The sequence below is a fragment of the Cervus elaphus genome, chromosome 18, assembly GCF_910594005.1.
Source record: "Cervus elaphus chromosome 18, mCerEla1.1, whole genome shotgun sequence".
In the NCBI taxonomy this organism is placed as follows: Eukaryota; Metazoa; Chordata; class Mammalia; order Artiodactyla; family Cervidae; genus Cervus; species Cervus elaphus.
This window is the reverse complement of record NC_057832.1, coordinates 23189066-23214776: the sequence shown is the minus strand read 5'-3', so window position 1 is coordinate 23214776 and position 25711 is coordinate 23189066. Positions and strand designations below refer to the sequence as shown.

The 25711-nt window shown below is 38.3% G+C and overlaps 1 protein-coding gene across 5 annotated transcripts in view; it reads right to left on the bottom strand.

Annotated features, from left to right (window-relative positions):
* Positions 1-25711, bottom strand: part of DYNC1I1 (dynein cytoplasmic 1 intermediate chain 1) — a 370602-nt gene that overhangs the window by 291532 nt on the left and 53359 nt on the right. For 2 of the 5 annotated variants that reach the window (XM_043872801.1, XM_043872800.1), the window contains exons 3-5: positions 25140-25254; positions 22341-22482; positions 6108-6167 (exon numbers count right to left, since the gene is read on the bottom strand). In XM_043872801.1, the coding sequence (XP_043728736.1) occupies positions 6108-6167; positions 22341-22482; positions 25140-25254 (317 nt within the window). The remainder of the gene's footprint in view (positions 1-6107; positions 6168-22340; positions 22483-25139; positions 25255-25711) is intronic. The other 3 variants (XM_043872802.1, XM_043872803.1, XM_043872804.1) reach the window with 3 other exon arrangements.

Here is a 25711-nt window from a genome sequence, read left to right as displayed (position 1 = left end):
ACTACCCGGAGGAATTAGAGGTAATAGTTTTGGGCACGCACACAGGAACACAAATGTTCCTGTTTCCACCCACCCACGCAGGAAACCCTCAAGGTTGTATAGAATGCATATACGGATCTTGCCTCAATACCAAAATTAATTAGTCATAGACTGAGCACTGCTCCAGTCCCAACTAACAAACCATAAAAGGATTTGAAAGAATCAGAGTGTTTTCAAGCGAACTGACCATATCTCAAGATTTATAGGAATTCCAATATATCTAATACCTAGCCAATAGTCACAATGTCTGAAATTAATAAAAAATCAGCATACATACAGACAAGAAGGAAAATATAACTATAAGGTAGAGATAAGTCAATCAATTGAAACTGACCCAGAACTAACAGATGATGGTATATCAAAACCACAATAAGACAAGCCAAAGATGTACATTATAAACACTAAAGCAACCACTAAAATAATAACATGAAGAAATATGGTTAACATCAAGTAGTAATAAAATAGAACCATAAAAAATGCAATAATACAAAAGAAAGTTCAAAAGAATATCAGGAAAGAAGAATATATAGGATAGAGAACAGATATTAATATCACAGTGATTTAAATCTAACCATAAATAATCACATTAAATGTAAATGACATAAATACTCCAACTAAAAGGCAGATATTATTACAACAGATTAAAAATGCAAGATCCATTTATATGATGTGTATAAGAAATGCACTTTCAATGTAAAGCAACAAACAGGTTAAAAAAGCAAAAGGATGAGAAAAGATAGACCATGTTAACATATGTCAGAAGGAAGCGAGTGTGGCCCTATTAACACCAGACAAAGGAGCTTTCAGAGCAAAATTTATTACCAGTGATAAAGAAGTTCATTTCATAATGATAAATGATCAATTCATCAAAAGAGTTATAAGAATCCCAAACATTTATGTACCTAATAAAAAATTTTAAAATACATGAAACAAAAGCTGATAGTATTGCAAGCAGAAACAGAAAAATTCAAAATTGTAGTTGAAAACATCAACACCCTTCTCCCAATAACTGTTAGAAGCCATAGACATAAAAGATATAAAAGACTGGAACATCACAATCATCCAACTTGATCTAATTGACAAATTTGGAATATTTTACCCAATAAGAACCTCAGATATGTAGATGACACCACCCTTATGGTAGAAAGTGAAGAGGAACTAAAAAGCCTCTTGATGAAAGTGAAAGAGGAGAGTGAAAAAGTTGGCTTAAAGCTCAACATTCAGAAAACTAAGATCATGGCATCTGGTCCCATCACTTCACAGGAAATAGATGGGGAGACAGTGGAAACAGTGTCAGACTTAAATTTTGGGGGCTCCAAAATCACTGCAGATGGTGATTACAGCCATGAAATTAAAAGACGCTTACTCCTTGGAAAGAAAGTCATGAGCAACCTAGATAGCATATTAAAAAGCAGAGACATTACTTTGTCAACAAAGGTCTGTCTAGTCAAGGCTATGGTTTTTCCAGTGGTCATGTATGGATGTGAGAGTTGGACTGTGAAGAAAGCTGAGCACTGAAAAATTGATGCTTTTGAACTGTGGTGTTGGAGAAGACTCTTGAGAGTCCCTTGGACTGCAAGGAGATCCAACCAGTCCATCCTAAAGGAGATCAGTCCTGGGTGTTCATTGGAAGGACTGACGCTGAAGCTGAAACTCCAATACTTTGGCCACCTCATGCTAAGAGTTGACTCATCTGAAAAGACCCTGATGCTGGGAGGGATTGGGGGCAGGAGGAGAAGGGGACTACAGAGGATGAGATGGCTGGATGGCATTACCGACTCGATGGACATGAGTTTGAGTAAACTCCGGGAGTTGGTGATGGACAGGGAGGCCTGGCGTGCTGCGATTCATGGGGTCGCAAAGAGTTGGACACGACTGAGCGACTGAACTGAACTTAACTGAAGAACAGAACACACACCCTTTCCAAGGGCACACAGGATTTACTAAGAGACTATACAGTGAATCATAAGTCTCAACAAGTTTAAAATGATATACAAATAATATACCAAGTATGTTCTCTAACCATAGTACAATTAAGTAATAAATCAGTAACAGAAAGATCTCTGAAATATCTCCAAATATGTGTAATCTAAATAACACACTTCCAAACAACTCATCAGTTAAAGATGAAATAAAAAGAGAGATTCGAAAGTGCTTTTAACCAAATGAAAATGATAACAACTATGTAAGAATCTGCAAGATGACATGAAGTTAATGCTTTAGGGAAATTTAATAGCATTAACCCCTATATTGGAAACAGCACTACACACCTATATTATTCTCAAGTCACTGACTTCTACTTCCACTTAAAGAAACTAAACAAAGCATATTAAATAAAAATTAAGCAAATGAGAAGCAATAATTAATATCAGAGTAGAAATCAATCAAATAGAAGATAGAAAAACAAGGAATATCAATGAAACCAAATGCTGGTTATTTGAGAAGATCAATAAAATTGATAAACATCTAGACATATTTATCAGAAGAAAAAAACACAAGACAAAAGTTGCCAATTATTAGGAAAGAGAGAGGTAATTACAGATTTTGAAAATAATTAAAGGAAGATGAAGGAGGGTATATACAATTTTAGGCCAACATGTTTGCCAACAGAGACAAAATGGACATTACTTCAAAGATCACAAAATGCCAAAGCTCACAAAAAAAAAAAAAAAGATAACCTCAATAGCTCCATTACTGCTTAAATTATTAAATTTGTATTTTTAAACTTTTCCCAAAATAAAATTCCGAATTCAAATAGTCTCACAAGTGAATTACATTCTATCAACTATTTAAGAAAGTACTACAAATTGATGTCCCTAAAAGCATGATTCATAAAAGAACAAAGTTGAAAGCTGGAATTTATCAAATCAAAAATGTTTCCATTCTTAAAGACACTGTTAGGAGAATGAAAAAGGCAAGTGACAAACTGGGAGAAAACATTTACACATTATGTTTCAGGTAAAGGATTGTATCCCAAATACATAAACCTCTGTACTGTGAAACCAACAACTCAATCCATAAACAATAAGTCCAAAAATTTAAGCAGACATTTTATCATAGAAGATATTCAAATAGCAAATATGCACACAAAAAGATAACCTAGCTCCATTAGTCACTGGGGAAATTCAAATTAAAACCACAATGAGATACCATTATATTTCTTTAATAATGGTAAAAAAATAATTTTTCAAAAAGTCAAAACCAAGTGTTGTCAAGAATGTGGAGGAACTGAGGCTCTCATACACTACTTGTGAGAACGTATTATGGCAAAACTATTTTGAAAACAGTTTGACAGTTTAAATGCACATTCATTATATGCTTCAGCCATTCTACTTGGTGATACTTAAAAGAAATGCAGACATATTGGCTAAAAATATTTGCACATAAATGTTCATAGCATTTTTATTTGTAATGGAAACAGCCCAAATGTACATCAAAAGTGACTGAAGAAATGAACTGCGATGTATCCATACAACAAACTAGCCAGCAAGAGCAAGGAATGAATTACTGATACACACCTATATGAATGAGTCTCCAAATAATAATTTTGAGTAAAAGAAGTCAGACAAAAGAGCACCTCCTGCATGATTTCATTTACAACGACATTCTCAGAGACGTAGACAAATGGACTGGGACAGAAAGGAGATCGTTGTCTGGGGGAGGGGGAGTAGCAGGTGTGAAGATGACAAAGGGGTGGGAGATGATGACGGGATGATGATTCTGCTTCTTAGCTTGACTGCAGTGACGACTTCACGACCGTGTATACATTAAAACCTGCCATTTTGAATACTTCAAATGTGTGTCATTTCTTTAATGTTAATTACACTTCAATAAAGCTGTTAAAAAAAAAAAATCAACTGACAGAGCCAGTTAGGTGTTACGGTCAACTCTATGCCCAGGATCAAGAAGAGGAACTGAACCTGTCTCTACAAAACTCTTGTTGCCTGAGACACACGTCATAAAGGGCTTCCCTGGTGGCTCAGTGGTGAAGAATCCGCCTGCCACTGCAGGAGATGCAAGAGATGTGGGCTCAATCCCTGGGTTGGGAAGAAATCCTGGAGAAGGAAACTGCACCCCACTCCAGTATTTTTGTCTGGGAAATCCCAGGGACAGAGGAGCCTGTGCAGGCTACACAATCCATGGGGGGCACAAAAGAGGTTGACATGACTTAGCGACTCAACAACAAACAATACTTCATAAAAATATGTGTGACGGGAAGATTGCTTGCACATAAGGACTATTTACAAGACAGAAAATTTCATTAAATCAATATTTGAAATTGTAATATGACTGAAACCACCTCCTCTCTCAAATACTCTTTGAACATTCCTTCCAAACTCTAAGAGAAACCACAAAAAAATCTCATTTCCCATTCTTCTCTGACTCACTGTGTCCACTCTGAAATAAAATATGGCTGGCAAGGTGGAAGTCACAGATATGCCATCTCCCTAGGATAATTTTTCATCTGCATAGTTAACTGAGTTTTTGCCTGGAAAACAGATAAAAATAGGAAAATTCCTAACTGTTCCACACCAGCACGTATAATTTACCAATGTCACAATCTGTCTAAAAAATCTGTTAAGTGCATACGGCAAAGTCTCTGCCAGTTCTAGCCTCCCTGTTATAAAAACCACAATGAAATACTGAAGAACTACTCTGAAATTCCCCTGAACAGTAATATACTATGTATTAATTGTTTTCCTGCTTGATTTAAGCCATATTTTTTTTGTTATTTAAATAATACCAGTGGAAATAAAACATACAGTGAACTATATAACTAAACAGCCAGTAATTTAATAGTGTTAAAAAAAATAGTGTATCAGTTACCCAAAATGTTAGGATATTTCTTTGGTTTAGCAGTGTTAGTCTGCAGAAAACTTTTGCATACATAAAGGGACACGGCAGATGGCATTTAACCTAACATAAAGACAGCCCTTCAACTTAACATGTCTACAGTAAGCACTAAAATTGATAGAAACCCATAGATACATGCCCAGAAATCTCAGAAATTCAAATAAATAATAAATAAATGCCCACATCAGGATTCATCAGGTTATATTTAGAAATAAAAAGTAATAGCTTTATAAAATATTGGAATAAAATCTGTTATTCACATATTGAGGTACCCAGTGGCATGTTGGTAAATGTTCAATAACTTGCTTGAGGGAAAGGGGGTAAGCCCTGATTTGAAGCATTTGTCAGTTTCTGTGGTGTAAACACCCCTACTGTCGCTGATTTCAAGATGATCTGAATTCACCAAAGCAAGTTGAAAAGAAGCACATGGTCAGTGTTCCTAAGCTTGAGCACAGCTAGGACAAGCACCCCACTGGAAGCATCTCATGTGTGACTATAGCTAACTCTGACCCTGTAATAGAAGTAAACTAAGTTTCTAGGAATTGCCTGTGCATTTTATTCTTTGTGGAAGAATTTTCAATTCTGAAGCCACCTTTTAATATACATTTCCACCTGGAAAAAAAAAATGACCTTTAGGATGCAGGAGACATTGTCCACCATCAAATAAATTTGAGATTTCTTAATATTGAGGCATTCAACAAATCATATTTTTTTCTTTAACAGGAATCTCTATACCCTCAAACTGGATTCAAATTAAACGCTAATTGTGAGTTCCCAAAAAAGTGAAAAGGCAACAAACGAGACACAACATTTTCATACTGGTTTTAGACAAAGATTAACTTAGGGTAACTTGTTAGTCAAGGGGAAGATGGCGAGGATAAAGTTAAACATATCTGTCATCACAGAACTTGTGTGCCCCACCTTGAAGCAGAGGCATGGCGATATGCTTACAATCTTCATTCGGGGGGAGGGCTGTTTTGCAATAATAGGAATTAAAAGAGGGAGGTCAAAAGCCATCTTTTTGTGGTGTTTTCCACAAAGAGAGACTTTCTTCGAAGCGTAACTGTAGAAGGCAAACTAACAGAAGGAAATAAACGTATCAAACTGGAAATTCAACAAAGGGGGAAAAAGGCAAGAGCAACAACGGCTCCGGCCTTTCAACATAACCGTAGCAAAGAAATGATAAAAGGAGTAACAAAAGAGCAGACATATACCCAAGTTCTGAGTCTGACTGCAGCTGGAGCACTGAGGGGTCTGTGTCCCACTGCAGGGTCCTAATTGCGCAGCACAAAGGAAAAAGAACACAGAGAATTAACCAAAGGGGAGGGAACAGACCAAACCAAACCATGTCATTCATCAAGGCAGCAGCATATACGGTACATACACAGAACATCTCCCCACTCTGTCACCCCACAACCCCCAGGAGCCAGGAAGACCCCGTGAACATCCAGGGACAAGAGAAAGCGAGAAGCCGTTCCTCTTTTGGAACAACTGCTTCATACTGGAAGCTACAGTCGTTTTCATGGAAGGAAACCCAGAGCTAAATATTCAAATATTCAACCACCCCCACACACCCCCTTTTCATTTTTGTTTCGTTCTATACTGAAGCAGGACTGACTGGAGCATGTAAACTGCTTCATATGTACCCCAGAGCCAAGCCACACCAGGGAGAAGCCAGCATTCCCCACATGGTGATGGCGATCAACGGCAAGGGATCGAATGGGCCAGAGTAGAAGCATCTGGGGAGGCTGGGCCAGGCACAGCGTGACTGCAGAGCCTGGAGAATGACTGGCTTCCTTGGGTCAGTGACTGCAATTACAGTGCATTAGATTTCAAGGCTCATGGGTATTTTGGTGTTTCTTATGCATTACACCAAGACGGTCACCAATGACAGTATGATTCATCTCTCGAAAGATGCCAGGGATGTCTTAACATCTTCTAAGTATTTCACAAGAGCTAGCACAAAGTATCAATGGTTACCGAGGTTACCAATGGTAACCTTGGTACCAATAGTTATCAACTTCCCTTGTTATTTCTCCATCACATAAAAGGAGCTCTTCCATGAACAGAGCGCCCACAACGACCTTTCCCGGGTAGGCCCTTTAACTTTCCTGCATGGTATGCAGCTAACAGGTGAGTCAGGCTTAGGTACCTGGGAGGCAGCCAAGGGACAGTGGGGACTTTGGGGCCAGGCGCCTGAGAGTCAAATCTTGCCTCTGTGACTTACCAGCTCCGTGACACTGGACACGCTGCCTCAGTTCAACCCCTGCACCCTCGTGCTTACTCCGAGAGTGGTTCATGGACCAAGAGCATCAGCATCTCAGGGAACTTGCTGGAAATGCCGAGACCCAGATTTCACCCAGACTCAATGCCTCTGGACTACAGTTTAATAAGGCCCCAGGTGGGCATTTTGAAGTCTGAGAAGCCGGCTCAGTTTCCTTGTCTGTAAGGATTTACCATGACGTATGTGACAACTCATGACCTGGCCTGCAGCTCTCTCCCCAATCATCTCTAAGGGCTGGCCTCTCCCTCACTGTGTCCTCGTTGATGTTTTTATCCCCAAAGAGCCATGTGGCTCATGCTTGCTTAGTTTCAGTCTCAGCTCAAATGTCACCTGAGCAGAGAGGCTTTCCTTCTCTCACCACCTACCGCAAGCAGCGCTTCCTTGTCACTCTTCATCCTGTTCTCTTATCCTGCTTCACTTTCTTCATAAGTTATCCTCACCTATGGTTTTATTATACGTCAGTGTATTTATGACTGTTTGCTGTTTAACTCTGGGCTTAAGTCTCAAAATAGCAGGAAGAGTCACATCCTTAATTATAAGAATATGCCTAGGCCCATGCCTGGCACGCATGTTTATTTTTCTTGATTTTTTAATTGCAGGATAATTGCTTTATAATGTTATATTGGCATACAACAATGCAAATACGGCTGCCATACAACAAAGCAAATCAGTTATAACTCTCTCTCTATATCCCCTCCCTCTGGAGCCTCTCTCCCAGCCTGCCCCCCATGCTACACCTCAAGGTCATCACAGAGCCAGTCTGGGCTCCTCCTGTTACATAGCAGCTTGGCATTAGCTGCCTATTTCACATATGGTAGTATATATATATATATATGTCAGGGCTGCTTTCTCAATTTGTCCCACAGTGCATGCTTGTATAATACAACAATAGTTGAACAGATGGATGGATGGATGGTTTCTCTCTAGTTTTCTATAGGGATTGCATGCAAATACACCTATACAGCACAAAGTAAGCATCTGATAAACAGTAGCTGTTTTTACTAGGCCACATTTACTGTGAAAGTGAAATATCTACTATATCCATGACCAATGTTTCTTTGAGACAACGCCCCACCTATATAATGGAACCCACCTATGCACCTCCTACAGAGGTATTAGAACACAGTTTCTAAGCTCCTCCTGTAAGTTCCGCTTATGCTCTTGTCCTCTGACCTAAATGTGCTGAAAGATGACAACTAAAGTCTGGTGTTTCTTAGACCTGTGCTAAGTCCTGTTTCTTAGACCAGTGCTTCTCACACTTTACGGTCTGAGCCATCAGGAGGCCCAGTGTTTCTCAAACTTTAATGCACAGATATCTGGGAATATTGTTTAAAATGCCCATCCTGATCTAGTCGGCCTGGGGTGGCTTGAGATTCTGCATTTCTAACAGCTTCTAGCAGGGCAGATGTTGCTGGGCTGTGGACCACACTTCGAGTAGTAAGGTCTGGACTTAGATCAGTGGTTTTCAAACTCTGACACTGGATCAGAATGACTGGGAGGGACTGTTAAAATACAGGTGCTGATCCTCAAGCCCAGAAATTCTGATTTGAGTAGTTTTGGGGTGGGGCTGAGAATCTGTATTTCTAACAAGTTCCCAGGTAATGCTCACAGTTGATCCTAGAACCACCTTTAGAGAATGGCTGGGCTAGACTATTGCTTCCACTAGTTGGCAGGCAGAAAGCACCACTGATCCTCAAATACATCAGTATCTAAACAAGTGATTCACACACGCTGGCCTAATGCCCAGGGCACTTTCAAACCAATGAAATCAGAATGTTTGGGGTGGGACCCAGGCGTCCAGATTTTCTGAAACTCTCTCACGTGCAGCCGGGGTGAAAACCACTGCTGTGCATCATTCTCTGCCCAAGGAAAGCAGCTCTTCCTGGCTCTGGACACTAGTTCCATCACTTCCTTTCAAATGATGGAAGCGACCGAATCCATTACAGTGATTCACCCTTGCTGTTCACGTATCTCTGGGGTCCAAACCTTTTATCTTTATGGATACTTCCTTGGCTACAGACAGAGAAGCGGCCTCTGGCTCTGGCTGACTGTGAGAAGCATTCCCTCATAAGGGCTGGGATCAGCTCCTTTGCACTCAGGCTTCTGATGGGACAATTTTGGGGTCTTTTTCGCTCTTCTCAGGCAAGGGAAGAGTGTGGCAGCTCCCAGGTGGTCACAGCTGTTCTATTATTTACCTACAACTCACCTGAACACACTGTGCCCTTAAAGTAAGACTACTAGATCTGGTAAGTTATATTTTAGATGCCAAGTCACCAATCTGTCACAGGAACAGCAAATGCCAGATTGAGCAATTATACAAGCCTGATGAAGTCTCGCTCAAAGACTGACTTCCTGGGAAGTCAGACTTTAGCAGTGTCTTTAGAATTAAAACAAGTGAAGATGAATATTTAACTACTAAAGCTTCTCCCTGTCCTATGCCCATCGTGTCCATGTTTTATAACAGGACTAGACCACCCCTCACTGCTGCCAGAGCCTCCACTTTCCCTAATTTCTTGGATGACCAACAGAACCTGTTTCACTGAATGTAATCTTTAATTCTGTCAATTAGATTTTGTCTATTGTTCTTGCCTGGGAAACCAACTTGGTTTTTTTTTTGTTTTTTTTTTTTTTTTTGGTTTTGTTTGCTCATTTTTAAGAGTTGTATTTGTCTGTTCTGATCAACTGTAGGTTGATTTCTTAGGTTAACTCTGAGGGTCCACAAGAGGATGTTTTTCATGAGGAAGCTGCTACTTGCACAGATACTGAATAACCCAGGGATTTCTAACCTAATGTGGCATCATTGTGGTTCCATGGCCCTACAGTTGGATTGGAAGTTCTGGACACACTGTAAGGTCACATTTCCCAAATTGTTTCAAACTTCTAGATATAGAATCTTCCCACACCATGATAAAAAATCACTCACTTATTGGACACTAAACATGTCAAACAGTGTAGCCTCTGGTATCTCATCTAAAGAGGCCTACCATGTAACAGTTAATAATCTGCAGGACAATCTGTTTTTCAATATTTCTTTTAAAGAAAAAGAATATGCAAAACACCAAAATTATTCAAACTAGCAGTGAACCCATTAAGAGACAAACAGACGTTTATATCATACCCTTTTACTCATTCATTACTATCCAGCTTCCTACAAAAGTCTCCCTTCATTGGCCCAATCTTACTAGCTCAGTTTCAGTTTATTAGACAGAAGGAAGTAACAATTCAAACAAAACAAAACAATCCCTGGCCCTCCCTGGAAAGCATAACTTAGGAGTAAGAGACATGATGTCTGTGTTGTATAGCCACACTCTCTGATGAGTGGTTAATTTCTTCCTGTTCAGAGCACGTTGGTAGTTTCGTCTTCTTTCCATTTTCTTAGACTCCAGAGTAGACAGTCTTAATATTCTTCCCTTAAAGAGCATCTTTGCTCTTAACTGTTTTTTTGGTTTTGGTTATAAGAAAGAGATGTCTGATAAATACTTGGAAGGCAGTCACTAAGAACTATCATGTGCTATTTTGAGTCCATTTGTTTGACGTAGTACGAACAGAATGCTAGATTTCTAACTAAAAAAAAATAGATATGCAGCAAGCAACAAAGATTTACTGTATAGCATAGGGAACTATAGTCAATATCTTGTAATAACCTATATTGGAAAATAATTTCAAAAATAATATATGTGTGTATATGTATAACTTAATCACAAAAAGAAGAATTATATTTTTTGAAATTTAGTAATGTTTATCTTTTTGCCACTTTTTCTAAATGTCCTATGGACATCTAATAGCAACATATGAAATACAAAATTTTAAATATATTTGTGTAGGCTATAAGATTAATATAAACAGAAATCTGTCACATTTAAATTATTAATTACATCATTTAAGATGCTCCTATTCTTATTTTTCTGCACTTGATATTATCAGAAAAATGTCAATATGTCTATGATTATATACTTTTTTCTTTTCCCTTATATTTCTTCTGATTTTTGCTTTCTGTATCTTTGTTTCTTTATTGTTAGGTGTCTAATGGTTTATGATATCTATCTTCTTAGCGAATTGTACCTTTTATCATTAAAAATATTCATCTTTGTTTCATTTAAAAATAAATAAATTTAATTAAAAAAAGAAAATCTACTAAAAAATTTTTTTAAAGAACTGTCATTTGCAGTGCTAATATTCAATGTGGCTGAGGCACTCTCATCTACTGTTGGTGGCATTTTAAATTAGTACAGTTCTTTGGGAAAGCAACATGCCAGCATGGAGCAAGAATCACAAACACAGAATTACTCTGGAACTCGTTTCACTTCCAGGAACTCAGCCTATGGAAATAAAACAGCACAAGTGGTAAGTAACAGAAATGATGATGATGAAAATGATGACCACTAACCCATCAAATCCCATGGCTTATTCTTGTTTCTCATACTTGATCTCTATGACTCTGGTGACTTTTGGCTCCTTCATAAGCATGTTATTTCTTTTAGTGTTCCTGACCCTGAAAACCATGTCTTTTCCTCTTCTCAATATACTTCTGGAAGGGTCCTTATTCTTTCCATCCCCATAAAGACAGACATTCCTCAACCAGAGTAATTTCTTCTCCCCTCACCTCTATCGCTACAGATGATCTCAAAGATGCCCACATGTCTTCTGCAAAAGATAACCCTAAAGTCCTCATCACCCTTGAACTCAAAGTTCCTCCTTTTCACATGCTTTTTGGACATATCCATCTGTAACACTGAAAGCATTTAACCTTTTCTTGTCTCATCAGGGTTTTCTTTCCTTCTCTAGCACCACAATCCTCGTTCACATTTTCTGTCCTTTTTATCAGATCAATGGCTCCCCCAAACACATCCTCGAATCTTGAAAGCATTACAAAAATGCAGTGGTCCAGACCTCAACCCAGATCTATGCCTTAGGTATCTGTATTTTTAGTAAGTTGCCAGGTAAATTCAATATATTCCTGGCTCCAAATATAGGAGCTAGGAATCTCAAATACCTCCAAGGCCATACTTGCCTCCCAGACTCTGATGTATTTTCATACTGTCTCCTTCACACACATTCTACACCCCACACGTCTCCTCTCTCCCACATCTCCCTCTGTATTATCTGGAATGCCCTTTCCCCCATCTCTACTTGTCCAAAGCATAGCCACTATTTAAGACCCAACTCAAATGCCTTATTCTCTAAATATATTTGTCCTCAATAACCTCATTCACAAATAGCTTATCTCTCTATGGGACTGCACTTCTTATCTCACAGTTCTCTTTGTCAACCTGCAATCCACTTGACCTCAACTGTAGCCCTGCATCAAGCTTTTAAAACCAAGTGCAGATAGTCTGAAGGACATAAGGAGCACTGTTACAAAGCCCAGGGGTCTTAGCATCAAGACAAACACACTGTTAGTCCCATCTGCCTTTCTGCCCTGAGCCCAGTAACTGGTTTCTGCCTTGTTTCTGCTAGGAAATCCTCGCTTTGTATCCGAGTGCTCTAACCACTGCCAACAGCTCCCCTGGAGCAAAGGCCACTTGTGGCAACTAGCCCAGCAACCTTGAACTACCCAGCTTTTACCTGGGTCCTCATCTCTCCACTCATCCTGCACCCACCCCATTCAGGTTTCTGCAAACTGTGCATGTGCATAAGTGTATATGCACACGCACACACGTACATACACACCCACACACCCCTACCTCAATAAATAAATTTACCAAGTACCTAATATCAAGACCTAATGTCAAGACTCTAGGTAGGGTAGTAATGAATGAAAAGCACTTGTCCCACAAGAATATACAAATTAACTGTATCTGGGAATAATGCCTTATGATATTATTGCTCACCTCTATGAGTACAAACATTTGAGAGCTGTAACTACATAGAAACATATCCTCAGATGGCTTCAAATTAAATACGTCATTTACTGGAAGTTGGATCTTTAGAAGAGAGAAGAATTCCTTCATTGTTGCATTCCTTGCAGGTCTAGCATTTATCGTGTTGTGTGATAAATTCTTAACTGTGTGTTGTGTTGTGTTGTGTTGTGTGATAAATTCTTAACTGTTTATTGAATGAATGTGATGAATGAATGAGCGAATGAATGAGCAAATGAATGATCTTTACCTGCATTTTCTGCAGATGAGTATTAAGTATGAGAGCAAGTTGGTTCCCTAAGAAACAGTTTTTACTTTCTTTATGTAAAAAAAAAAAATGAGAGAATACATCAGGGCATGTCTGCCTGATTTCCTTCATCTCTGCAAGCCACTTTGGAAGAACTCAGTCTGTGTGGCATGATGCCATCACATGGTTCCAGAAGAATTTTCAGACTCACTTCAATACTGAAGAAGGAAAGCCAATCTTGAAAAGGCTGACCTCAATGCATGAATGGATAGAGAAGTTGTGATGTCCACACACATACATATAATTAAATATTATTCAACCATAAAAAATGAGTAAATCCTACCGTTTGAGACAACATGAATGGACCTTGAAAATATTATGGTAAGTGAAATAAATTAGAAAAAAACAAAACTATGTAATATCATGTAGAATCCAAAACAAACAAATTAATAGAAAAAGAGATCAGACTTGTGGGTACTAGAGGCAAAGGGTAGGGATAGGGGAAATTGGATGAAGGTGGTCAAAAGCTGCCAACTTCAGATTATAAGATAAGTAAGTACTAGGACTATAATATACAACATGATAACTAAAGCTGACACTGTTGTATAATATATAGGAAAGTTGCTAAGAAAGTAAATCTAAGAGTTCTCATTGCAAGGAGAAAATGCTTTTTCTTTTATTCATTCTGAGCTCATCAACTTTTATTAGTCCCTGAAGCAACCACATTGGAGCCCAACTTTTTACCTTCTTCTTTTCTCTTTAGGGTAGAAAGACTGCTCAAGAACAGGGTACCAAGCTCCTCTGAGTCCCAGAGTTTTTTCTGGACTCTTGTTTCACATGTCTTCTATGTCAAACAAATCACTAGTCACTAAACCAATAAAGAAAAGTTTGGGCCAACGTGAGCACAGTGCCCAACAGAAAATCTCCAGTCAATGTCATCCCCAAACTGTTTCTCTAAGTGCCATTTCCAAAAGGAATACATTGAATAACAAAGACATTTAAAAATCCATCATATCACTCAGGCTGTCAAAATCATTAATGTGATGTCAATTAATTAAGAATGACATTTAAATAATGAGCTAAATGGTTTACTTTTCAGCCTCAATGATTTCCTTACTTTGGACTGGCAGTGATGATGATAAAGATTTTCTGATGTCAGAAATAAAACTGGAACAGTGCAATACATACTTATACCAAGCCTATTTCTTAAGTTACTGTGTGAGAATCTTCCCTCCATTGGCTAACAGCAAAGCCCTAACAAGGAGCTCTGACACAGGCCACTCTGAGTCACATAGGAAGTCCATCTGCACTGGATTCAAACAGAAATGCAAGACTTCCCATCAGAAAAAAGGATGTGTTTTCCCACATCTTCCAGAAAGGACCTGCTATCAAGCAAGTTGTTTCTCTGGAAGAAAGCTCAGCAGCTCTTTGCTAGAAATAGATGCTTACCCTGTTACTATAACCATATGGTTATATACAGTACTCTCTGCCTGACAAGATAGCAACAATTTTTAACTAGTCAGTCCATGTGCTACATAAAGAAAAAAATCCTATAGTATACAATTTATTTTAATCTGTAAAGAGAGTGACTTTTAAATAGCTTCGAATCAGAGATTTTCAGTCTCTCTGAAGTCCAATTAGCTGGTAGCAAGCATCCTGTCAACTCCTCTTTACACAAAGATAATTTAAGGAATTTTGTACATACAGAATCTTAACAGTCTTACTAAATTTCCCCCAAGGTTTTGCATTATTGAACTGTACTTTTTCAGCTTTACTAAAACCTCCTTAACGTCTTCCCTTTAGCCTCTGAGTCATCAGAGCACCTTAAAAGATGGGGATGGCTTCACCAAAAAGAGGTAACCATCCTTTGTGGTTCATAGAGTGCCAGAGAATCCAATGGAGCCCAACTGTGGATGAAGTTGAAAGTCCTGAGGATTTTGTGTTGGGCATTAAGCTCACGGAACCCCCGAGCACACTCTCCTCTCCTCAAATCAGGAGAAAAAAGTGGTGACTAGGTGCAGCCAGATAGCATATTAAAAAGCAGAGACATTACTTTGCCAACAAAGCTCCGTCTAGTCAAGGCTATGGTTTTTCCAGGGGTCATGTATGGATGTGAGAGTTGGACTGTGAAGAAAGCTGAGCACCGAAAAATTGATGCTTTTTGAACTGTGGTGTTGGAGAAGACTCTTGAGAGTCCCTTGGACTGCAAGGAGATCCAACCAGTCCATCCTAAAGGAGATCAGTCCTGGGTGTTCATTGGAAGGACTGATGCTGAAGCTGAAACTCCAATACTTTGGCCACCTCATGTGAAGAGTTGATTCATTGGAAAAGACCCTGATGCTGGGAGGGATTGAGGGCAGGAGGAGAAGGGGACGACAGAGGATGAGATGGTTGGATGGCATCACCGACTCGATGGACATGAGTTTGGGTAAACTCTGGGAGTTGGTGATGGACAGGGAGGCCTGGCGTGCTGCGGTTCATGGGGTCGCAACGAGTCGGACACGACTGAGCGACTGAAGTGAGTGAGTGAGTGAGGTGCAGCCAGTACAAGTTGACCATGAATAAATTATTCTAACTGCCCTATTCGTGAGTTCACTAGGCAATAAGTGGGTCAGGGAAAAGTAGAGCTTATTAAATATCTGAATTTTACCTAAAGTATTTTTTCAATATAAGACAATATGAACTATATGGAAGCCTACCGTTCAAATTGAATAGCAGAGTATCTGCAGACATCTGTTTCAGTTCTGGTCTGGTCTGCACATGAAGCTAGAAGCCCGAAAGAGCCCTAAGCCACTCACTCTATACTTCTGTTCTCCTGTTAAGGGTTTCAGAAGACACTTCTGTTTCTGCTACATCTCAGGTCCCCGTGGGACAGGCCTCACCTCTCTACAGAAAATCAAGGATATAAGGGTTTTAGCTGATAGATGTTGACAGCTGGGAAGACAGGCATCAATTTTAACATAATGGCATTATGTAGGGAGCAACTGGGGAAATCTGAAGATGGTATATACAGTAGATAAGTTGAAAATGTACTGAAAGGGAAAAATAGAAATACTTGAATAGAAAAGCAAGTTCTTCAGTTTGTACAGTATGACATCATTTATCATATATATGATGACATACATCTTGTGTGAAAGAATATACACTAAGGTATTAAGAATGCTAATGCATATTCTTCGTAGGAACATAATTTTTTTCTACTTTTGCTCATTTATCTTTTCTAAATGTATAAAATGAACTGATATTATTTTTTTAATAATAAGAGATTATTAAAAATAAATGGGGGGTGCTTGAGTGTCCTTGGCTGATTGGAAGGGAGAACTTAGTGATGGTATTAAGGCCATAGATGGTCCAAAAGGAAGATAGAAATCAATCATATTATTATCCATCCACCCAAGCCACCCAAGTCACAAAATTCAAACATCAGTCATCTTCTCTCTCTTTTGTTAAGGAGGTTATGTAGTAAGAGATTGCACAATATGTTATCATATTGAGACATATTTTATTTTTGAAATCATTTTGAAAGTATTCCTTTTAAGTCAAGTTTTGGACAGTGTGGAGCCTATGTCCTGGTGTACAGTAAACTTTACGATGTCAATACTCTCCCAGTTTCTACAAGCCAATGCGTTCTCTAATTTAGCTTTGTCACCAGGAAGCCTAAGGAATCTCAGCCAAACATGAGAACAGCCCTAAAGCAAAGTCCCTTGTAAGCCATCCATGTACATGAGAATAAACGTGGGCTGAATTATTGTCACTTAAACAGATTCATTTCTGGTCAAATATCTGAAGGTTAGGAATTAAGGATTAGGGTAAACAGTGATATTAGGTTGGTGCAAAAGTAACTGTGGTTTTGCATTGTTGAACTTTGCCATTTGATACTGGAATACATCTTTAAATAAATATGGTTATGTTATATATCATTTTAATGAGCATTTCTTGCCTTATTTTTTTTTTTGCTAATGACTTATTCCCTACTGTGTATTTTACATTTGTTATAGACTTACAGAAATCATGTTAGACAAAAAGCAAATTTGAGTGATGTTTTTGAGTTCAAGATGGGTCATAAAGCAGTAGACACAACTCACAACAGCAACCCATTCAGCCTGGGAACTACTAATGAACGTACAGTGCAGTGGTGGTTCAAGAAGTTTGGCAAAAGAGAAGACAGCCTTGAAGATGAAAAGCGTGTAGTGGATGGCCATTGGAAGTTGACAATGACCAATTGAGAGCCATCACCAAAGTTGATCCTCTTACAACTACGTGAGAAGCTGCCAAAGAACTCAACATCAACCATTATGTGGCCATTAGGCATCTGAAGCAAATTGGAAAGGTGAAAAAGCTGGATAAGTGGGTGCCTCATGAGCTGACTGAGAATCAAAAAATCGTTGTTTTGAAGTGCTGTGTTCTCTTATTCTATATAACAATGAACCATTTCTCGGTTGGATTGTGACGTGTGATGAAAAGTGGATTTTATAATTGCAGATGTCCAGCTCAGTGGTTGGACCAAGAAGAAGCTCCAAAGCACTTTTGAAAACCAAACTTGGACCATGTCATGGTCACTGTTTGGTGGTCTGCTGCCCACCACTGCAGCTTTCTGAATCCCAGTGAAACCGTTACATCTGAGAAGTATGCTCAGCAAGTCAATGAGATGCACTGAAAACTGCAATGCCTGCAGCTGGTACTGGTCAACACAAAGGGCCCAATTCTTCTCCATGACAAGGCCTGGCCACACATCACATAACCAGTTTCAAAAGTTGAATGAATGGGACCATGACGTTTTGCCTCATCCACCATATTCACCTGATCTCTCGCCAACAACCAACCACTGCTTCAAGCATCTCAAAAACCATTTGCAGGCAAAATGCTTCCACAATAAGCAGGAGGCAGAAAATGCTTTCCAAGAATTCCATGAATTTTTATGGATTTTTATGCTACAGAAATAAACAAACATTTCTCATTGGCAAAAATGTATTGATTGTAATGGTTCCTATTTTGATTAATAAAAATGTGTTTGAGCCTAGTTCTAATGATTTAAAATTCACTGTCTGAAACCACAATTACTTCTTCATCAACCTAATAGCTAAAACTCACACATTCTTAATACATGTCAGACTCCTTTCCTGGTGCTTTACAGATACTGATTTCTTTAATCACGATTACCTTATGGAGTAGGTTGTGTATCATATAGGAATTGGTGTTAGAGATGAGGTACAGCTGAGGTATAGATTGTGGAAACTTGTATCGACCTGCCCAGATTCAAACCTAGCATTGTAGCTATGTACTGTGTTAACCTGAGAAAATTATTTATTCTCTCTGTGCCTCCATGCCCTGTAAAAAGTAGGATGACACTTGATTCTTTCAATAAATGTTTAACATCTATTATATGGACACAACCACAAATATGACTTACTCCCTTCTCTCAAGGAACCTATCATTTCCTGAGGAAGAGAGACATGTATTCAACTAAACATAAGTCATTCTTTAAGAGCTATAAGATGCTAATGCTTCACTCTCATGTATCAAAGATGTAAGCTCTTGGTTTGAAATTAATATTCTTTATCATATTGAGAAAAACATTTATATTTCTAGCTTACTAAGTTTTAAAAGATGAGACTAGATGCTTAAATTTTGCAAGTACCATTTCAGTATATACTGCAATATTTACTTTTCCCTCTTTGACCTTTTTATGTGCTGAATTAAGGTAACATTTTTCTATACTAAAATATCCTTGAGTTTTTTAATCCAACACAATTAAGCATAACATTGTATCCTTTTAATATTATATTGGATTCCAGTTGCAAATAGCATATTTAGGATTTTTTTCCATAAATGTAGTTATACATTTATATGTATAACTAGTTTTTCAAATTTTTTATTAATATGTTAATCTTTTAAACCCAAGAGCTTGTTCTTTGTTCAGTATGTTTAAACAAACAATGACTAATTGACTCTACCAAAACTAATTATGAGAAAGAGAAAAGTACCACAAATGTAAATTGTAAATGAGAAGCAGGCTATAACTACAGAAGCAGAAATTGGAACACAAATTATGATACTATAAGTTTAAAAATTAAATCATACTAGTATAAATGAAAAAATGTTAAATATATCTACTCTCTATTCACTCAGTTTAGAAAATTTACTTAACTGCTCTTAAAAATCAATAAAAGAAATTTTTGTTATACTTCATATGTTTAAAGCACTATTTAACCTTTTCTTTAAAATAGAGCATATTAAGTATGCCAATTTCCAAATTAACCACTTACAGGGGTTATTTAAGAAATGTTTGCTAATTCTGACTCTGCAAAGCAAATTGTAGTTTTGGTTTGAACGTCTGGCAAATGAATGACAGAATTTATGTGCACCTTTAGGTAGGACCAGATGTGTTGCTTTGATTGCTAAGTTATCTTCTGCAATATTTTCCATTTTTCAAAAAGTCCAAATTCTACACAAATATGTAAATTTATGGCTATAGAGTTACATTCTTAGGAATTACCAAGTGCTTTTTCAGTCTCGTGTTTTATGAAGTGTCAGAGTTAACAGTAACTGCTTTCAAAGATGTTTCTTCTACAGAAAAAGACATTCCAAGTGGAATTTTAAAAACTGAAATATAACATTCTTCTGAAATTTTACTCGCATATATACTTTATGGAAACAAAAACATAAATTTGCATGGAATGTGCCTAAGTTCAAAATAAGGGCACGATTTACTAAGCTATTCCTAATGCCTTCTCCTCAAGCCAATGCTGTGCTCAGTTCTGAAAAATCATTTCCTCAATGCCAGTTTCTTTGCATCCCTATGAAACCTGCACTTAGCAAGGGATATACTCACTGACTTCCAGTTGCCTGCTCTTGCCAGAATGTTTCTATAAAGAAGTGAAGCTAGTTGGAGTTTGCAGAATTTGTGTGAGGTGGGAGTAGACAGCACCTCTTCCAAAGTGGTTAAGTTAAAAAATCATGAAAGAAGGGGAAAGGAATGAAGTTCCCCCCAACAGAAAAACTGCTTCTGTCCCCAGAGTGCTAACAGCATCAGTCAACTTTCTCTAGAAGTCTTCAAAAGGGCTCATCAACTATGAAGTTGGTAATTGTATTTAACACTGCCAATGGAACCCCTTGACACTAAACATCACTGACACAATCCCGTCACTGTGCAGAAACAGGCAAATACATTAACTTAATGATAGGCCAATGGACCCCCCTAAGGAATGTGATTATATTGTGCCAGCTCTTGTATAAATGTTAGATCTTACATGCTGTGTTATTATTATTTTTCCTCCCCCACCCTCAAAGACCTTTTGAAGTGTTCAAAGCAAAAGATGAGGGAAGACGTGTGCTACTCTGAATCACAAAGGCGATTTGCTAACATAAACCAGCCTGGTGCCCACAAAAGCCTCTATGTTCGCTTTTCTCAAATTGAAAGCAGTGTCCAACCTGTTTCAAAAGACCCTATGAAAACAAAACACTCAAGTCTGAAACACATGAACAGACAGGTATTGGTGAAATCATTTTAGTCTTATGTACTGATTTCAGAAAGCTAAAAATCCTCCAACACAGGAGGATTCTCATTTCTCTGTTTTTCTCTACCAAAATTGCCGAGGCTTTTCTGAAAACAACAGACCGTCAGAAAATAACGCTCACAATAAGGTGTCAAGTGAACAGAGAAAAACGCAAAATTGTATACCTCTCCTCCAGGAATTCCTTTGTGACTCAGTTGGTCAAGAATCTGCCTGCAATGCGGGAGACCTGGGTTCGATCCCTAGGTTGGGAAGATGCCCTGGAGGAGGGAAGTGCTCCCCACTCCAGTATTCTGGCCTGGAGAATTCCACGGACTGTATAAGTCCATGGGGTCGCAAAGAGTCGGACATGACTGAGCGACTTTCACTTCACTTCGTCCAGGAACATACACAGAGGTAGATAATGATTGAAAGGTACCCTGACAAGACAAAGGCTGATCTGTTAGAATGCTGGGGCTGTGGATGATTGCTTCTTTTATTGAAACCTCTGATTATTTGAAAAGTCAAAGAGAGGTCAGACATCACCAATTCATGAGCCATATCTAGCCCACAACTCCTTTTAACAAAGTTATTAACATTTAATGTCTATAAGATTGTTGCATAAATATTTGAATTTTTAGCTTCTCATGAAAAATTGAAAGGTGTGGAAAAACTGGGTCCATGTTCCCATCTGAGTTCAACCAGCCAGAGAGCAGTGAAGAGACCATCTGCGCTTTATATAGAGAGTACTAGCTAACAAGCTGCCAAAGGCCCCACTCCCCACTCATCTCTATCGCCTGCCTATGGGCACCCACATGTGGGAATCCTGCTGAAGACACCTGGATTAAGAAAGTTTCCATGACCTCGTGCATATTAATGAGCCTCTCCTTTCTCTCATCACATCACTACATTTTGGATGTTCCCTCAGTGGTCAAATTAGAGAATGTCTATATCGGCCTTGAGAAGTTAGTTGCATAATCTTGGAATACACCTAGTGTAACAAAAGTTTGGCAACTGACAAAAACAGAGCAGTTAATCCTGATGATTATAATAATCAATAATGATAACAAAAACACCTTGGGGACCGAGTTCTCAAATTTGTCACCTCTATTAAGCAAATAAACAAGACTTTTGAAAAAGTAAATTTAGGGTTAGAACATCTCAGTGTTACACTCACAAAGATTCTCATGGAAACCGAAACCAAGGTAGAACAATGAAAAGCTAGATATATATTCCATTTGTCTTCAGTCCTTCCCTACTTTCTTTTAAACTGAAGCCAATGGATATGCTTGTGTTTGTCAAATAAGATACGTGGTATTAAATCAGCCTATTCATGGAAGAGTGATACTTATCACTTCAAGGGTTCAAAGTCACCAAAAATAGCAAGCCACCATAGATGTAAACATAAAAAAATGACTGATACATACATAAAGAGGAGCGCACAGTTAACAATGCACAAAGGAATGGTGTGGTTTTTCAGACCTTTGGTTTCTTGCTGTTTTTTGGAGGGGGGGGGAGGTATTATTGACATCCCCCCATGGCCTTTGTGAAGGGACAATTCTTACCTTGTTAACGGTCCCAGGTCGCCCGAGTCTTGGCTTCCAGCTTCACTGGGAGTGCTCACTGATTTCGAGGAGGGAGACATAGGGGTTGGGACTAAATAATGAAAATAACAGGTATCCCATGTTAAAAAATGCAGCGGCTGCACTGGGGAAGAGCAGTGTCAGATAAATCAAAACAAACGGGCTCAAATTAAAGTGATTGTATGGCCAGGAGAGATTGAGATGGGATAAGGAAAAAAAAAAAAAGGAAAGAAAAGAAAAGGAAAAGAGTCCAGTGAATTTTTCATACTTCGGAAATTAAAATTTGAAATGAATTTAGACAGAATTAACTTAGAAATTCTAAGGCCATGTCCACCTTAACAAAGTAAAATGGAGAATCAAGACAGTTACCTGGATAATTCAAGGCAAATCCCTCTCTAGCATGAACTATCCAGATAATTCTAATTCTCCACTTTATTTTGTTAGTATAGATGTGACCTATTCAAAATAAAACGAGGTGTCTATAAAACTTTAAAAGCTTATGAAGTAAGTGATTCTGAGGAATTTTAGAAGGTCATGGGGAGTCAGAAAAGTCTGCCGTTTTGTCTGCACTTGGAGGGAAGTCTATTGTCTGTGGAGTATAAACTGCATTTGCTATGAGAGACCAAGCAACAGATAGAGAAAAGGGTAAATGCTGAACCCGGTAATTTAAAAGTCTCTTTCAAAACAAAGCACAATGCCAGGCTGCTTTATTTTTACACTTAATTAATGGTTTCATCCCCTTGCACTGTTTACTGTGTTTGGGAACTGTGTCTCTCTGCATCTGGCCATGTGCACACAAGCAAACCGCCTTTCTGAAGACAGGAGGAACAGGTTCAAAGGTCAAGGTCAGTGCAGGCTGGAACTCTCAAAGCAAGGGTAATAAAAGAAAAGAAATCAGAGGAAATGCAAATGGGTTTTTTCCCCTCTATCTTTCAGATACAAGCCAAACGTCCTTCAGATAGAAGCGGCAGCAAATACCCAAGGCGGCTCCAGGCCAGATGAGAAGGGGTTCTCAGGATCACTCATGCCAGAGAAGCCAGATGGGCAGCAAGCAACTTCAATACATAGTGTAGATTCCCATTTGGTTTCAATCATGTGCAATTTCCTTTGATTTATTTAATAAGGTAAAGGGTTTAACTATGTTGCCCAAATCCTATAACACAATGGCAGATCTGTCAAGAAACTAGGAATTTTCACGTGGTTCTACAATTAATTCACTGATTACCCTCTGCAATAAGTCAGAGGGTAAGTCGGAAAGATGGATAAAAATTGAAAACGGGGTCCACTTTTGCCACAGCCCTTTGGCAGGGATGCCGGGATAGTTCAGAATCTGGTCATGGTTTAGGGATGTTTAAACTGTTTTGCTCTTAAGGTTTAACTGCTGGCTTTATGCAGGTTAGGGGAGAACAAATATTCTACGGTTGTGTTTAACCAGTGTTCACACTGCAGCAGAACTTCAAAGGCTATTTTGAAGCAAAAATATAATTGCCAAGGGTCTAACATGTATTACTTGTCAACTAAGTAACAAAAAGGTTTGTCAGCTCCTCACAGAAGGCCCATCACTCAAACATCCTGTGGGTTACATCTCCCATACCACAAAGAAGCTAACAAAATAATCAACGTCTTATTGGGGTTTATTGTATCATTGTTAGACATATGATTTTAGTTACTATTAATACACACTGAGGTTGAGTATAAAATGTTTTTTCATGGTGTTTTAGTTTTGTGTGTATATATTGAATTATATCCAGAAACATTTAATAATTTATATGATTATTATATTTTGCCTTTTTACTTATTTACATTGTTATACACACTTGCCATTTTACTGTTTGTGGTATAATTTTTATTGTTAATTTAAGTAATTATGGAAATAAATGAAAATTTATTTTAATATAAAAGCCAATGATGGAATTAAAAGATGAATGATTTATAAAAGGGGATCTGATACTATCTTTATTTATATGTATTATTTTTAAAGCTTTGGTTTACCATATTGAACATCACATAGTTTTACAGACACCCTGGGATTACTCTGAAATGTATGGAAAGCAAATGGATAAAGAAAAATAAAATAACTTATCACATGAGTGATATATAGTGACAGAATAAATATATTATGTACAAGTTACCTTCAACACAAATAAAAGAAATAGTTCAATATCCAAACCCTGAATAGAATGAGGTCATGGATAAGTAACTAGGTATGAATGAGCTGGAGGAAGGGTGCTGCAGTAAAGATGCCGATTAGCAATGAAACCAAGATATACAACAGTCAAAGAAATTTAAACATGTTAATTAGCTGCTAATCTGTCACCATTTTGAGTTTTCCTTTAAGTTTCCCACCGAGCATTCTATTTTCATCATAGAATAACTCTGTGCCTGGGGTGGTTATGAAATTCATAACCAGATTCACAGTATTTAGGTTGGCAGAGAGAGGCTGGGATTCAGCAATAGAAAAGAAGTTTTTTTCCTTCATCTCACGATTTCTCGTATTTACCAGTGGTAACTCATTTAACAAGATACTCAGTAACGCAGTGGATTAGGTGGACTGCAGCATCAGCCAGGAAGCAGCCAATTGCTAACCACCCTACCAATCTGTCCTCCTATCTCTTTCCAGCCCCCTCAATTCCAAAAATAAATACACCTGAACCATAAGCCAAAGCATTTCTTAAAACATAAAAACAAAAGGAGATGTAAAAGAATAGTAAACGCTGGACATGGTATATCCTACGCAAGTCAAATCTGAGGCTAGAGTGAACACAAAGTGCTCTAGAGTACCTAGAGGGGGCTCTGGCGAGATCCCGATGCTCTGCAGCAGGGCCTCCGTCTCTCGGCGCTTGCGATCCAGGTCAGAGTCATCTGGAACTGGTTCCTTCTTCTGCTGCATGTCAGCCTACCAAAAGTAGATGCCAGTGAGAAAGTGAGTAAGCGAGCTAAATGTATGCTTCTCCTGGCTGAAACTGAAATGGTAAATGCATGGCAGCAAAGACCAGGCAAAAGCCCTAAATAGATATAAACATGTGTATAAAGGACGAAAAAACGTTGTAACTGCTCCATTTAATAACTACTAACCCAGCACTTTCTCTTTGGGTTGAAGGCTTTTTCCTGCCTCTATCACATGGTAGGAGAGTTTTTCTCACTTGGTTTTAGAAGAAGCCATCAAGACAAAATATTTCTAACTTGGATGTGGATTTAAACAACAACAACAAAAATCTATCTAGTTCTTTAGATACCCTTGTCCCTCTGGGAAGACATATTATCAATTCTTGATGAGTGTGCATTTGTAATATTCATGCCTCACACTTGGGATTATGCAAACAAGGAATTAATGGTGTCTGGCTGTAAGATTA